The sequence below is a fragment of the Lepus europaeus genome, chromosome 9 (genome assembly GCF_033115175.1).
Source record: "Lepus europaeus isolate LE1 chromosome 9, mLepTim1.pri, whole genome shotgun sequence".
NCBI lineage: Eukaryota > Metazoa > Chordata > Mammalia > Lagomorpha > Leporidae > Lepus > Lepus europaeus.
In genome coordinates, this window is record NC_084835.1 from 30,974,569 (window position 1) to 30,988,943 (window position 14,375).

The window sequence follows — 14,375 nt, forward strand, 5'->3', positions numbered from 1 at the left end:
TGCTAAAATTTTGTCTGAAGGTCTCTTTCCATAAATAATAAGTAAAAATATCAAGATGTAAAAAAACCTTAAATTACAGCTCAACCACCAGCATTATTTTGTTTTGATACTATGTAATTTGCATCTTGAAATGGATGTCTTAATAGATTTAAAGAAATGGTACCAAAAAATGGTACCATATTGGTTCTGTTTTTTTAAACTGTTCACTTTATTTTTTTTTTTTTTAAAGATTTATTTTATTTGAAAGGCAGTTACAGAGAGGCAGAGAGAGACAGATCAATCTTCCATCTGCTGGTTCTCTCTCCAGATGGCCACAACGCAATGACTGGAGCTGTGCCAATCTGAAGCCAGGAGTTCTTCCAGGTCTCCCACATTGGTACAGGGGCCCAAGGACTTGGGCCATCTTCCACTGCTTTCCCAGGCCATAACAGAGAGCTGAATCGGAAGTGAAGCATCCAGGACTTGAACAGGCACCCATATGGGAAGCTGGCACTGCAGGTGGCGGCTTTCTCACTACATCACAGTGCCAAACCCAGTAAACTGCTTCCTTTAAACAAATAGTAATTATACTTGATATTATTAATGTTAAATAGGGAATCTGTTTCATCCTTGTTCTGATATAATAAATGAATTTGAATTTAATTATACCACAGATTTTTTTTAAAGAATTTATTTATTTGGGCCGGCGCCGTGGCTCAACAGGCTAATCCTCCGCCTTGCGGCGCCGGCACACCACGTTCTAGTCCCAGTCGGGGCACCGATCCTGTCCCAGTTGCCCCTCTTCCAGGCCAGCTCTCTGCTGTGGCCAGGGAGTGCAGTGGAGGATGGCCCAAGTTCTTGGGCCCTGCACCCCATGGGAGACCAGGAGAAGCACCTGGCTCCTGCCAACGGATCAGCGCGGTGCGCCGGCCGCAGCACGCTACCACGGCGGCCATTGGAGGGTGAACCAACGGCAAAAGGAAGACCTTTTTCTCTGTCTCTCTCTCACTGTCCACTCTGCCTGTCAAAAATAAAAAAAAAATTAAAAAAAAAAAAGAATTTATTTATTTGAAAGTCAGAGAGAAAAGTAGAGACAGAGATGTCTTCCATCTGCTGGTTTGCTCCCCAGATGGCCGCAACAGCCAGAGCCGAGCCGATCCAGAGCCAGGAGCCAGGAGCTTCTTTTGGGTCTCCTATGTGGGTGCAGGGGCCCAAGCACTTTGGCCATCCTGCACTGCTTTCCCAGGTATATTAGCAGGGAGCTGGAAGGAAAGTGGAGCAGCCAGGTCTTGAACCAGCACCCATAACCCACTGCACCACAGTGCTGGTCCCCACCACAATTCTGACTTAAGTGTAAATCTTGAATTGGAGATTTTTGACAGAAAAAGTGAAGCTAAGGGGTAGACTTTTCTCTTTTGAAATCAATTTTTTTTTTAAGATTTTATTTATTTATTTTAAAGTCAATTAGAGAGAGAGAGAGATTGATCTTTCATCCGCTGGTTCACTCCTCAGATAACCTCAATGGCCAGGGCTGGGCCAGGCCTAAGTGAGGAGCTTCATGTAGGTCTCCCATGCAGGTGGCGGGGACCCAAACAGGCCATCCTCTGCTGCTTTTCCCGTTAGCAGGGAGCTGGATGGAAAGTGGAGCAGCCGGATGTGAACTGGCGCCCATATGGGATGCTTGTGTCACAGGCGGTGGTTTTACCTCTATACCACAATGCCAGCCTCAGATTTTTCTTTTTCTTTTTTTTTTGACAGGCAGAGTGGATAGTGAGAGAGAGACAGAGAGAAAGGTCTTCCTTTTTGCCGTTGGTTCACCCTCCAATGGCCGCTGCGGCCAGCGCATCTCACTGATCCGAAGCCAGGAGCCAGGTGCTTCTCCTGGTCTCCCATGCGGGTGCAGGGCCCAAGGACTTGGGCCATCCTCCACTGCCTTCCCAGGCCATAGCAGAGAGCTGGCCTGGAAGAGGGGCAACTAGGATAGAATCTGGCGCCCCAACCAGGACTAGAACCTGGTGTGCCGGCACCGCAAGGCAGAGGATTAGCCTGTTAAGCCACGGCGCCGGCCCAGATTTTTCTTAAGAAGGGCATTAACCTGTAAGATTTCCTTATGCTTTTCCTTTTTACATCTTTTTTCCCCCCTAATTTATTTATTTATTTGAAAGGCAGAGTTACAGAGAGGCAGAGGCAGAGAGAAATCAGTCCTCCATCCGTGGATTCATTCCCCGAATGGCTGCATTGGCCGGAGCTGCACCGATCTAAAGCCAGGAGCTGCTGCTGTGTCTTCCATGTGGGTGCAGGGGCCCCAGTGCCTGCGCCATCTTCTACTGCTTTTACAGGCTATACCAGAGAGCTGGATTTGAAGAGGAGCAGCCAGGACTAGAACCGGTGGCCATATGTGAGAATTACCCTGTGCCACAGCTATGGCCCCACCTTTTCAGAACTTCAGATAGCACTGTAGGGATTGGGGTGCAGCACAAGACTGAGAGATTTTATCCATTCCAAATCTCAGAGCCCTGGAGAAGTAGATGACTTGAGAATGTGGACTTCATATACTGGGTAATCTTGTGCCCTTTTTCTCCTTTACACTGGAACTGAACATAGGAAGCCATAGCCAAGCTGAATTTTAGAATAAAAATACAAGGTCATCTTTTAGATTTTAAGCTTCAGTTATCAGTAGCTGTTGGTATTTCTATTCTTCTCATGCCTCTGGGATATAGAATGGTAAGCAAACGTTGCCTTTGATAGGCAAGTTTGCTTTGATAATTTTTGTTGACATTCTTAATGTTTACTTGCTGGTAAGATTTTTCCTCTTAAAGATAATTTTACATGCTCATAATAATAAAAAGCCAAGCAACATAGAAATGTATAAAAAAGGAAGAAACCTTCAGATTCTGCACTCAGGAAAACATAGTTGACATTTTATAGACTGAAGAGTTGACCACATTGGGGAGGAAGTACTGCATTATTAATTTATTAGGACTGGGAAAGATTTGGCACTACTGGAAGAGACCATGGAACAAGAAAAACGATCATCCTAAATTAATCCTGAAATGTCTAAATATTTACACATGGAATATGGTTGATTTAGCTTTGAATGTTTCTTTTGATATGTTCTTAGTTTATAGAATTTTTAATTTGTAAAAAATACACCTGTGTTCCTTGTAAAGTTTAATTACAGGATTTTTTTTTTTTTTTTTAGGATTAATTAATTTATTTGAAAGGTATAGTTACGTAGAAGGAGAGATGGAGAGAGAGATCTTCCATCCTGTGATTTGCTCCCCAAATGGCTGCAATAGCCAGGGCTGGGCCAGGCTGAAGCCTGGAGCTTCATCCAAATCTCCCGCAAGTGTGGCAGGGGCCCAGGCACTTGGGCCATCTTCTGCTGCTTTCCCAGTAGCATTAGCAAGGAGCTGGATCAGGAGTGGAGTAGCCAGGACTCCAAGTGGTGCCCACATGAGATGCTGGTGTCACAGACAGGATTTTTAATTCATAAAAATTTACCCTGTGGTTCCTTCTAAAGTTTGCGTGACATGGTTGGAAAATACCTCTACTTTAATGATGTGAAACTGAGAATAAAAATCCCTGATTTCTTGGTGTTTTCAAAAGAAAGAAAATGGATTAAAATTCAGAATTACTAGAGCTCTAATATTTTAGAATTTTTTATTTGTTTAGAAAAAAATATTTTCCATCTGATTTATATAATGGTTAGTATAAACTTATTGCTTTTATTTTAAACAGACAAGGTCATTACTGGGTGTATTTGAAGAAGATGCTACAGCTATTTCCAATTACATGAACCAATTGTATCAAGCTATGCATCGGATTTATGATGCACAGGTAAAAAGCTAAGAGCTAACTCAGTACTTTAAAATACTTGTTTTTCATTTTATTTGAAAAGCAGACAGTGAGAGAGAGTGTTTCCATCTGCTAGTTCACTCTCCAAATTCATGCCGCAGCCAAGGCTGGGCCAGGCTGAATCCAGGAGCCTGGAACTCAATCTAATTCTCCCAAGTGGGTGACAGAAACCCTAGTATTTGAGCCATCATGTACTGATTGCCAGGGTCAGGGTATGCATCAGAGAAAGCTGGAGCTGGTTATTGAACCTGAGCACTGTGGTAAGGCTTCCTGTCATCTTAACTGCCAGGTCTGCCCTGTGACTAAACATTTAGGCTTGTGCTACAAAACTTATCTTTCAATTACTAGTGTGTAATTTATAGCACTATAAAAATGAGGGAAGATACAGCATCTCCCCCTTCTCCCCAGACATAGTAAGGGCTTTATAACTGAACCCCACTGATAGTGATCTTTGCCTAAGATTTGACTGAGAATCCCATATTGTCATTAGTAACTTTTCCCTAATGATGCTTTTGTTCTTTCGGAACACTTTGCCTTTTGAAGTAGAGGATTTAAAAGGGGTTAGTCCTTACGTAGTTTAGAAGAAGATAATAAAAAGTAGATGTAGTTCTAGGTCACAAGGAGGTGAACTTTAGGATTTTTGTAAAGCAGGAATAAAATTTAAGGCTTATAACTTAATAGCAACTTGAATTCTATGATATATTTTCTTTGGGATTAATCAAATTTTATTTTTTCTCTTTTTTCTGATTTCTAGATTCACATTTTCATTATATACTTAGAAGTTGCTGTGATAGTTGTTTGTTTTTCCCTTGTGATAGGTCTTCCAAATTTTATTTCTGACCACAGATAATTCAGTTACTATGTAAAAGAAATGTTCTTTTGTCACTATAGTCATCACTGAAAAAGAATTTGAATTAAGAATGCTCTTTCATGTTGTGTTGCTATGAAATGCTGCTAAGTTAATCAAATACTGGTTTCATGTTTTGAAATGCTTATCAGACATAGTCTAGTGTCAGTATCTGGAGAGGGATCATCAGGCATTCATCTTTAGATTCTCCAGAGATTCCGATAAGATCATGTAGTGTACATCTAGCTTTTAAAATACTTAGTGATTAGTTTCTTTTAGCCAAAAAACACACATATTTGGAATATGGTTGGTTTGACAATGACTATTTTATGCTTGAGTTTACCTTTAAAAGTACTGTATTGGTAGTTACCTTTCAAGTGATTTAGTAAGAGTTTAAGAAATAGGTTGTATAATACTTATGTTAAGTGATAATAAATAAAAATGGCCTAGCATTTTCAGCTAAAACTTTATTATCCAGTAGTGTGCTAATCTGAATGCTAATGTTTTTCCATAGAATGAATTAAGCGCAGCAACACACCTGACTTCAAAACTTTTAAAAGAATACGAAAAACAGGTATTGTGTGTCAACGTTTTAAAAGCATGATTTAAAATATGTTGTGATAAAGTGCCTTTGTGGATGAAGAGACTCTTGACTCATCAAGAGTCTTTTGGCTTTTTTGAATTAACAGAATATGCCATTGAAATCTCACTATGCAGAGAGAGCCTTAGTGATTTATGTTAGATAAAAGTTATTTAGTTTACCTGTCTTTGTTTTACAAATGAAGGTACTCAGAGGCTTGCTAAAGCTTATACTATTGGCTATTGGAAGAACTAGAGCTAAAAGCCAAATCTTTGAACATCCCGTACAGTATACATTCTAGTATACCTTGTTAAATTGGTTACTTTGCAAACATTTTAATTAGTGTTTATTAAATGTGTAAATTGTACTGTTTAAATGATATTGTTAGAAGTTGTTTAGACTTTTGAAAGTCTTTTGAAGTTACTTAAAAATGTAAATTATGTCTTTCACAGAAGACATACAGTATTGGACCTTTCTCTGTTTCTTGCTTTTCAGCGGTTTCCATTGGGAGGTGACGATGAAGTTATGAGCTCTACTTTACAACAGTTTTCAAAAGTTATAGATGAGGCAAGTGTTTTTATTTTATTTTTTTCTTTTTTGCTTGAATACATAGTCATAATTAACTTAGTCAAGTTTAGTTTTGGGGGGAGCTTTGTAATTTCGACTGAGTAGAGCTGTATTACAAAGATTACTAAGAAGGACCTCATTTCTATATCCTGGTGGTTGTCTCATTAAAATAAAAAACACACTTCCTTTATCTGAATAAAACAAATTATTTCCCAGGAAGCAGAATATAGATGTGCTTTCTCTACTTTCAGTGTATGGACTGTGTAGTCTTTTGTTGTGTTACTTTATTTATTTTTTAAATTGATTTGGAAGAACGAGAGATGGAGAGGGAGAGAGAGATCTTCTATCTGCTCGTTCACTTCCCAGATGGCCCCATCGGCCAGGTCTAGAGCAGGCTGAAGCCAAGAGCCAGGAACTCCATCTTGCTCTTTTCACATGGGTGATAGGGACCCAAGTACTTGGGCCATAATCTGCTGCTTTCCCAGGAGCATTAGCAGGAAGCTGGCTCGGAAGCAGAGCAGCTGGACTTGAACTGGCATTCCAGTATGGGAAGCTGGCTTCACAAGCAGTGGCTTAACTCGCTGTGCCATAACACTGCTGCCTTCCTTGGGGTTACTGAATGTGAGCAGGGAGAGGAAAGTTAAACTGAGCTGTTAGACCCTTTGTGGTTTCTTTTTTGCTATCAAACAACATTTACATGTTCAGTTCTTATTTATCCTTCCTTTGCAAACAACTCTTAATTTCGCAAACCAGTCATTGTAACAAATCATTAAAAAAAAAAAATAAAAAAATAAGATGGGGCCAGCTTTGGGGCGTAAATGGGTTAAGCTACTGCCTACATTTCTGGCATCTACTGCAGGTGCCTGTTCAAGTCTTGACTGCTCCACTTCTGATCCAGTTCCCTGCTAATGCATCTGGGAAAGCATTGGAAGATGGCCCAAGTGCTTGGGCCCCTGCACCTGTGTGGGAGACATGATGAAGTTCCTGGCTTTGGCTGGCTCAGCCCTGGACATTGCAAACATTTGGGGAGTGAACCAGCGGATAGACCAACTCTGTTTCTATATTTATCCTTCTGTCTCTCTCTGTAACTCTGCCTTTCAAATAAATAAAATAAGCTAAGAGGAAGAAAGTTGTGGTGGGTGAGGGGAGTCTAAAACCATTCTCTGCTGTTGCAGTGAACACTCTTCATGAGTCAGTAGTTTTGTCCTTTCTAGTCCTTATAACTGGAAAGTGATTTTTGAAGTATTTTATAACTCCTTTTAGCAAAATGTTACCTAGGATGATGCCGTAGGATAATACAGGAAATGAGATTTTCCTAATTTAAAAAAATGGTAAAATACATATAAAATTTGCTATTTGTGACATTTAATATATGCACAATGTTGTGAACTTATCACCACCATCTAGTTCTAGAACATTTTCATTATCCCAAAGGAAACTCGCTTGTAGGCTCCCATTGTCTCTTCCCTGCATCCCTAGATGCTGGCAACCACTAATCTGCTTCCTGTCTTCGTAGATTCGCCTATTTCGGATATTTCACGTAAATGGACTCAAATCATTTGAGGACTTTGTGTCTGTCTTTCTCTTAGCATGTGTTTATGCTTTATGTTGTAATATTCATCAATACAATTTTTTTGGCTGAAAAAATTTCATTTTACAGGTATATCATGTTTTTATTATTGATGAACAATTTGGGTTGTTTTCATGTTTTAACTAGTGTGAGTAGTGCTACTATGAGCATGTGTATTCAAGTTTGCTTTTTTGTTTTCAAGATTTTATTTATTTATTTGAGAGAGAGTGACAAAGTGAGGGAGAGACAGAGAGAAAGGTCTTCCATCTGCAGCCCACATGGCTGCAAGGGCTGGAGCTAGGCCAGTCCAAAGCCAGGAGCCAGAAGCTTCTTCTGGGTCTCCCACGCGGATGCAGGGGCCCAAGCACTTGAGCCGTTTTCCACTGCTTTCCAAGGCCATAGCAGAGAGCTGGATTGGAAGCCGAGCAGCCCAGGCACAAACTGGCACCCATGTGCCCATAAGGGATGCTGGCGACACAGGTGAAGGCATAGTCCACTACACTACAGCACCAGCTCCAAGATGAGTTTAAAGTTAATTTAGTTATATACCCAGAAGTGAGGTTTTAAAATCTGATGGTAATTTTGGGTTTTCCAGAAACTACCAAGCTATCTACAATGCTTGCATCATTTTTCTATCCACCAGCAATGTAGGAGGGTTGAAGTTTTTCTATATCCTCACCAACAACTATTACTTTCATAGTTTTAATAATTATTGTAGACCTCTAAGTCGGTATAAAGTGATATTGTGGTTTTGATTGGCATTTTTCTGATGGCTAATGATGCCTTTTAGCCATTTATACACCTTTGAAGTGTCTACTCAGATACTCAGATCCTTTGCCCACTTTTTTTTTTTTTTTCGGAGATGTATTTATTTATTTGAAAGGAAGAGTTAGAGGCAGAGGCAGAAAGAGAGATAGGGGTCTTCTATCTGCTGGTTCACTCCCTAGATGGCCGCAACGGCTGGAGTTGCGCAGATCCGAAGCCAGGAGCTTCTTCGAGGTTTCCCATGTAGGTGCAGGGGCCCATGCACTTGGGTCATCTTCTACTGCTTTCCCAGGCCATAGTAGAGAGCTGGATCAGAAGTGAAGCAGCCAGGACCCAAACCAGCACCTATACGGGATGCTGGTGCTGCACGTGGCAGCTCTATCCACTGTGCCATTGTGCCGGACCCTGTCTACTTTTTAAAAGTTACTTTTTTAAAGATTTATATATTTGAGAAGGGGTGTAAGGAGAGAGAGACAAAGATACCCTCCATCTGCTGGGTCACTCCCAAGATGCCCAGAGCAGCTGGGGCTGGGCCAGGTTGATACCAGGAGCCTGGTAGACGGCAGGCATCCAAGTACCTGAGCTGTCATCTGCCTTCCCAAATTCATTAGCATGAAGCTGGATTGGAAGCATAGTAGCAGGGACTACTCCAATACAGGATTCTGATGTTCCAAGTGGCAGTTTAAACCACTGCGCAAAAGTCTGCACTGCCTGCTTTTTAATTGGATTATTTGTCATCTTACTGAGGTGTAAGAGTTCTTCATTCTAGGTACAAGTTTGTTATTAGGTATGTGATTGGCAAGTGGTTTCTCCCATTTTATGGGTTATCTTTACTTTATTGGTAGTATCCTTTGCGCAGGAGTTATTTTGATGAAGTCCAGTTTATATTTTCTTTTGGTCCTTGCACATTTGGTGTCATATCTAACAAAAGCAAGATCATCCTGTGTTTTTTCTTCCTAAGAGTTTTAAATGGGCATCTTTTGGATGTTTCATATTTTGTATTAATCACAAAATTTTTAGTGTTTTCTTGTGTAGAATTTATCAAAGCATTTTAATTAGATTGTTTAATTTACGTAATACTGGTTAAATGTCTCTGTATAGTTAGTTACTTGGCCTTTTTGGTCTTTCTTTCACTAGCTTAGCTCTTGTCATGCTGTACTTTCAACTCAACTTGCTGATGCCATGATGTTTCCCATTACCCAGTTTAAAGAACGAGATCTGAAAGGTATTGAAGTCAAACTTACGTTTACTTTCATTAGCTGTCAGAAGATCAATGCTTGTAAAATGCATATCACTATCTACCTAAACTGTTTCTGACTGCAACCTTTGCCACTTTTACTTTAATTAGTCACCAAACATTTATAGGAACTAAGGCGAGGTGTCTGAACTAAATACTGAGTTATATGAATAAGTTATCTTTTCCTTTGAGAAATCCTGCAGAAGGAGATGGTAAAAACACGCAATTATGATACTGTGCCTGTTATGGTTAGGGAATAAGCGTTGTGCTGTGCGGGTTCAGAAGAGGGGGTTCAGAAAGGCTATGCCAGTGATATGACTCAAGCGTTGAACGGTAAAGAGGAATTTGCTGAGAAGAGAGTCATAGTTCTATTAGATAATTATTAGAGGGACTAGGATGACCAAAGCTGTAGAAGTATATAGCTTGTTTTAATAGTGACAAATTCAGTGTGACTGCCACATTGGATGTTTTGGGGCAAGACTGGAGATGCTTGTAGCATTAGATTTGATAGCCCTGGATCATGCTAAAGAGGACTTGAGTTTATGAGCAAAGAGTAGTCAGTGGAGTTCTTTAAGGAGTAGAGACAAAATCCCTTTGTTTATCAGGACAGAACAGAGTAAATTTGGTGTCTAGGAGATTGAAGTAGGAAAGTCCACTGAGGTCTGACCAAGGCCTGAATTAGGTTAGGGGCACAGAATATAGGAGTATGTAGATGGCTGGAGTTGTGGGAGACAGGAGTGCTGCTATGTGTAACAACTTTCAAGTTAGTGGATTTTTTTATCACTCATTTAGAATTACTAGGTGATAAAATGAGAGTTTTGCAGACTTTGCTTCTTTATCATCTATAAACTCAGTCATACAGATTTGTTTTCAAAGTATTTAGATAGAATAAAACTATTTAACTTATCAGTGAATGATAAAGTATTTCAGTCATACATGGGATGAAGACAGATGTATTTTAGAGGTAGAGTTAATAATTGTGGTGATGCTCAGAATGTTTTTTTCCTAAGGTCAAGAAACAAGAATTCTTTTCTTATAATCCAAGGAGACTGATTATATTGCTGATTTGAAGGAAGTAGATTTTTCTGGTGTTGTAATTGTTGCTAATCATAGTAAGTGTTCTGAAGATGAGCTAAAATACAGAGTAACTATTTTGCTTTGAATGTTGAATATTATTTGGAAGTTTTAATTTTGGCTTAAGTGACATTTACTGTCTTCAGAACAAACTTGATGTTGCATAAATATGCTGAACTGGAATTATTCTTGAACTTTTTCAGAGATACTGACATTAAAGGAAGTATTTCAGATTGCCAGTAATGGTAAGCCCTGAATTCCTTACACACTTCTTCTTTTTTATTAATTTTTTTTTTTTTTTTAAGAAAAAGTGAACCACCCTCTGGTTCACTTCCCAAATGGCCTCAATGGTCAGATCTGGGCTGGTTCAAAGCTGGGAGCCAGGAGCTTCTTCCAGGTCTCCTACGTGGGTGCAGGGGCCTGTGGACTTGGGCCATCTTCTGCTGCTTTCCCAGGCTGTCGGCAGGAAGCTGGATCGAAAGTGGAGCAGCTGGGACTTGAACTGGTGCCTTACTGGATGCCAGCACCATAGGTGGTGGCTTTACCCATTACTCCATAGTGCTCACCTACACACTTATTTCTTGTAATAACGAATTTTTCATTGCACATCCATAGCTAGATTCTTTGTGAAAATTGAAATTTTTAAAAAGAATAAAAAGTTGAAGTGAACATAATTTAAATCAGTTTTGTTATTTACATTGTTTCTACTATATAAAAAAAAATTGAAGGAAATTTGTAGTTTACTCTTTAAATGTCTAAGATATTTTACCTTCCTTCTGTATATATTCCAACTTTTTTAAAATGAGCATTTGCTAATTTTGTTGTAAAAATACTTTTTTTTTCTTTTGGACAGGCAGAGTGGAGAGTGAGAGAGAGAGAGACGGAGAGAAAAGCCACTGCTGCAGCCGGCGCTCTGTGCCAATCCGAAGCCAGGAGCCAGGTGCTTCTCCTGGTCTCCCATGCAGGTGCAGGGCCCAAGGACTTGGGCCATCCTCCTCTGCCCTCCCGGGCCACAGCAGAGAGCTGGCCTGGAAGAGGGGCAACCAGGACAGAATCCGGCACCCCGATCGGGACTAGAACCCGGTGTGCCGGCGCCGCAGGCAGAGGATTAGCGCCGGCCTGTAAAAATACTTCTAAAAATACTGTCAGTAGAGGGGCCTGCGCTGTGGCACAGCGGGTTAATGCCCTGGCCTGAAGTGCCGGCATCCCATATGGGTGCCGGTTCGAGGCCCAGCTGCTCCTCTTCCAGTCCAGCTCTTTTCTGTGGCCTGGGAAAGCAGTAGAAGAGGGCCCAAGTCCTTGGGCCCCTGCACTCGCGTGGGAGACTCAGAAGAAGCTCCTGGCTCCTGGCTTCGGATTGGCGAAGCTCCGGCTGTTGTGGCCAGTTGGGGAGCGAACCATCGGGTGGAAGACCTCTCTTTCTCTCTGCCTCTTCTCTCTCTCTGTAACTCTGACTTTCAGATGAATAGATAAATCTTTTAAAAAAAAAAAAATCTAGGCCAGCGCCGCGGCTCACTTGGCTAATCCTCCGCCTGCGGCACCGGCACCCCGGGTTCTAGTCCTGGTTGGGGCACACCTCTTCCATTCCAACTCTCTTGTGGCCCAGGAGTACAGTGGAGGATGGCCCAAGTGCTTGGGCCCTGCACCACATGGGAGACCAGGAGGAAGCACCCAGCTCCTGGCTTCAGATTGGCACAGCGTGCCGGCTGTAGCAGCCACTTGGGGGGTGAACCAATGGAAGGAAGACCTTTCTCTGTCTCTCTCTCTCACTGTCTAACTCTGTCTGTCAAAAAAAAAAAAAATACTATCAGTAGACTATTGTTCCCTTGCCATTGGATTTTTTTTTTAAAAATAAGTTTGATAGAAACAATTTAAGGGGATTTTGGTCATGGGGGAAATTTGGCTGTGGGGAAAATTTGAATGCAGTAATTCATGTGATAGGGAATTCTTTTCTTGCTATAGTACACTGGCAGAGAGATTCACAAGTAAAAACCATTTAACACTTCAAGTGTTGCAAAGTTCTGTGGTTAACATTCATTTCTGCTTTCCAGATCATGATGCTGCAATTAACAGATACAGTCGACTGTCAAAAAAGAGAGAAAATGACAAGGTGTGATATATACCTTCTCCTTCAGTATCATTATATTCTTAAAATTATATCTGTGAACTGCATTGAATTAGTTATCTTTTTTTAATATCACATTAACATGAAAATGGTCAAAAAATAAATGAGAGGGAATCCACTGAAAAAGTATTTGAGTAGTTTGCAGAGATATAATAAAGATTTTAGCTAATGTTATTATTGAAAGTGGAGAGGAAAGAATACTTTTGGAAGGAATATTTTAAAAATTTATTTACTTTTTTTAAAGCTTTTACTTAATAAATGCAAATTTAATAGGTACAACTTTAGGAAAATAATGGCTCTTCTCCCCTATACCCCCTCCCACTCCCACTCCCGTCCCACCTCCTACTCCCTCTCCCATCCCATTTTTCATTAAGATTTGTTTTTAATCAACTTTATATCCAGAAGACCAACTCCATTCCAAGTAAAGATTTCAACAATTTGCACCTCGCCACACACACAAGATGTATAAAGTACTGTTTGAGTACAAGTTTTGCAGTTAATTCTCTTAGTACAACTCATTAAGGACAGAGGTCCTACATGGGGAGTAAGTGCACAGTGACTCCTGTTGTTGATTTAACAATTAACACTCTTATTTATGGCATCAGTAATCACCCGAGGCTCTTGTCATAAGCTGCCAAGGCTATGGAAGCCTTTTGAGTCCACAAACTCTGTCAGTATTTAGAAAGAGCCATAAGCAAAGTGGAAGTTCTCTCCTCCCTTCAAAGAAAAGAACCTCCTTTCATGGCCCCTTCTTTCCACTGGAGTCTCACTCACAGAGATCCTTCATGTCGATTTTTTTTTTTTTTTTTTTTTTTTTTGGCACTGTGTCTTGGCTTTCCATGCCTGAAATGGGCTCATGGTCTTTTCAGCCAGTCTAGAATGCCTTAAGGGCTGATTCTGAGGTCAGAGTGGTGTTTAGGGTGTTTTTCATCCTCTGAGTCTGCTTTGTGGACTGCTTTCCATGTTGGAACATGGTTTCCTTTTTAATTCTATCTGTTGTTATTACTAGACACTTGGTCTTATTTATGTGATCCCTTTGACACTTAATAATATTTATATAATCAATCACTTAATATCACTTTAACGTGTAAGATGGCATTACTACTACCCAGCTTAATGGGATTTGGAGTCTCATGGCAAATTTTTAACTTTACCCTTAGGTGAAAGTCCATGGGAATGTGTGCATAGCTGTACAGCTCCTCCCTCTCTTATTCCCACTCTTATTTTTCACTGGAATCTATTTTCAATTGACTTTATGCACTTATGATTAATTCTACATTAAGTAAAGGGTTCAACCAGTGGTATTAAGTAAAAAGAATAAAGTAATAAACTGTTCCTTGGCAGTAAAGACAAGGGCTATTCAAGTCATTGCTTCTCATAGTGTCAGTTTCACTTCTCCAGGTTTCCTTTTTTTTTGACAGGCAGAGTGGATAGTGAGAGAGAGAGACAGAGAGAAAGGTCTTCCTTTTTGCCGCTGGTTCACCCTCCAGTGGCCGCTGCGGCCGGCGCATCTCGCCGATCCGAAGCCAGGAGCCAGGTGCCTCTCCCGGTCTCCCATGCGGGTGCAGGGCCCAAGGACTTGGGCCATCCTCCACTGCACTCCCGGGCCATAGCAGAGAGCTGGCCTGGAAGATGGGCAACCGGGATAGAATCCGGCGCCCCAACCAGGACTAGAACCCAGTGTGCTGGTGCCGCAAGGCGGAGGATTAGCCTGTTAAGCCACGGTGCTGGCCTCCAGGTTTCCTTTTAGGTGCTCTGTTAGTTATCACAAAT

General features: G+C 40.9%; 1 protein-coding gene across 3 annotated transcripts in view; it reads left to right on the forward strand.

The window, feature by feature from the left end:
- The window catches only part of APPL1 (adaptor protein, phosphotyrosine interacting with PH domain and leucine zipper 1), a 50,447-nt gene that overhangs the window by 5,462 nt on the left and 30,610 nt on the right, over nt 1-14,375 (forward strand). Inside the window, exons 1-7 of one of the 3 annotated variants that reach the window (XM_062201124.1) lie at nt 2,413-2,538; nt 3,721-3,819; nt 5,199-5,258; nt 5,760-5,831; nt 9,304-9,391; nt 10,681-10,722; nt 12,529-12,587. In XM_062201124.1, the coding sequence (XP_062057108.1) occupies nt 3,775-3,819; nt 5,199-5,258; nt 5,760-5,831; nt 9,304-9,391; nt 10,681-10,722; nt 12,529-12,587 (366 nt within the window). In that variant the 5' untranslated portion in view covers nt 2,413-2,538; nt 3,721-3,774. Of the gene's footprint in view, nt 1-2,412; nt 2,539-3,720; nt 3,820-5,198; nt 5,259-5,759; nt 5,832-9,303; nt 9,392-10,680; nt 10,723-12,528; nt 12,588-14,375 lie in introns of those variants that run through there. The other 2 variants (XM_062201122.1, XM_062201123.1) reach the window with 2 other exon arrangements.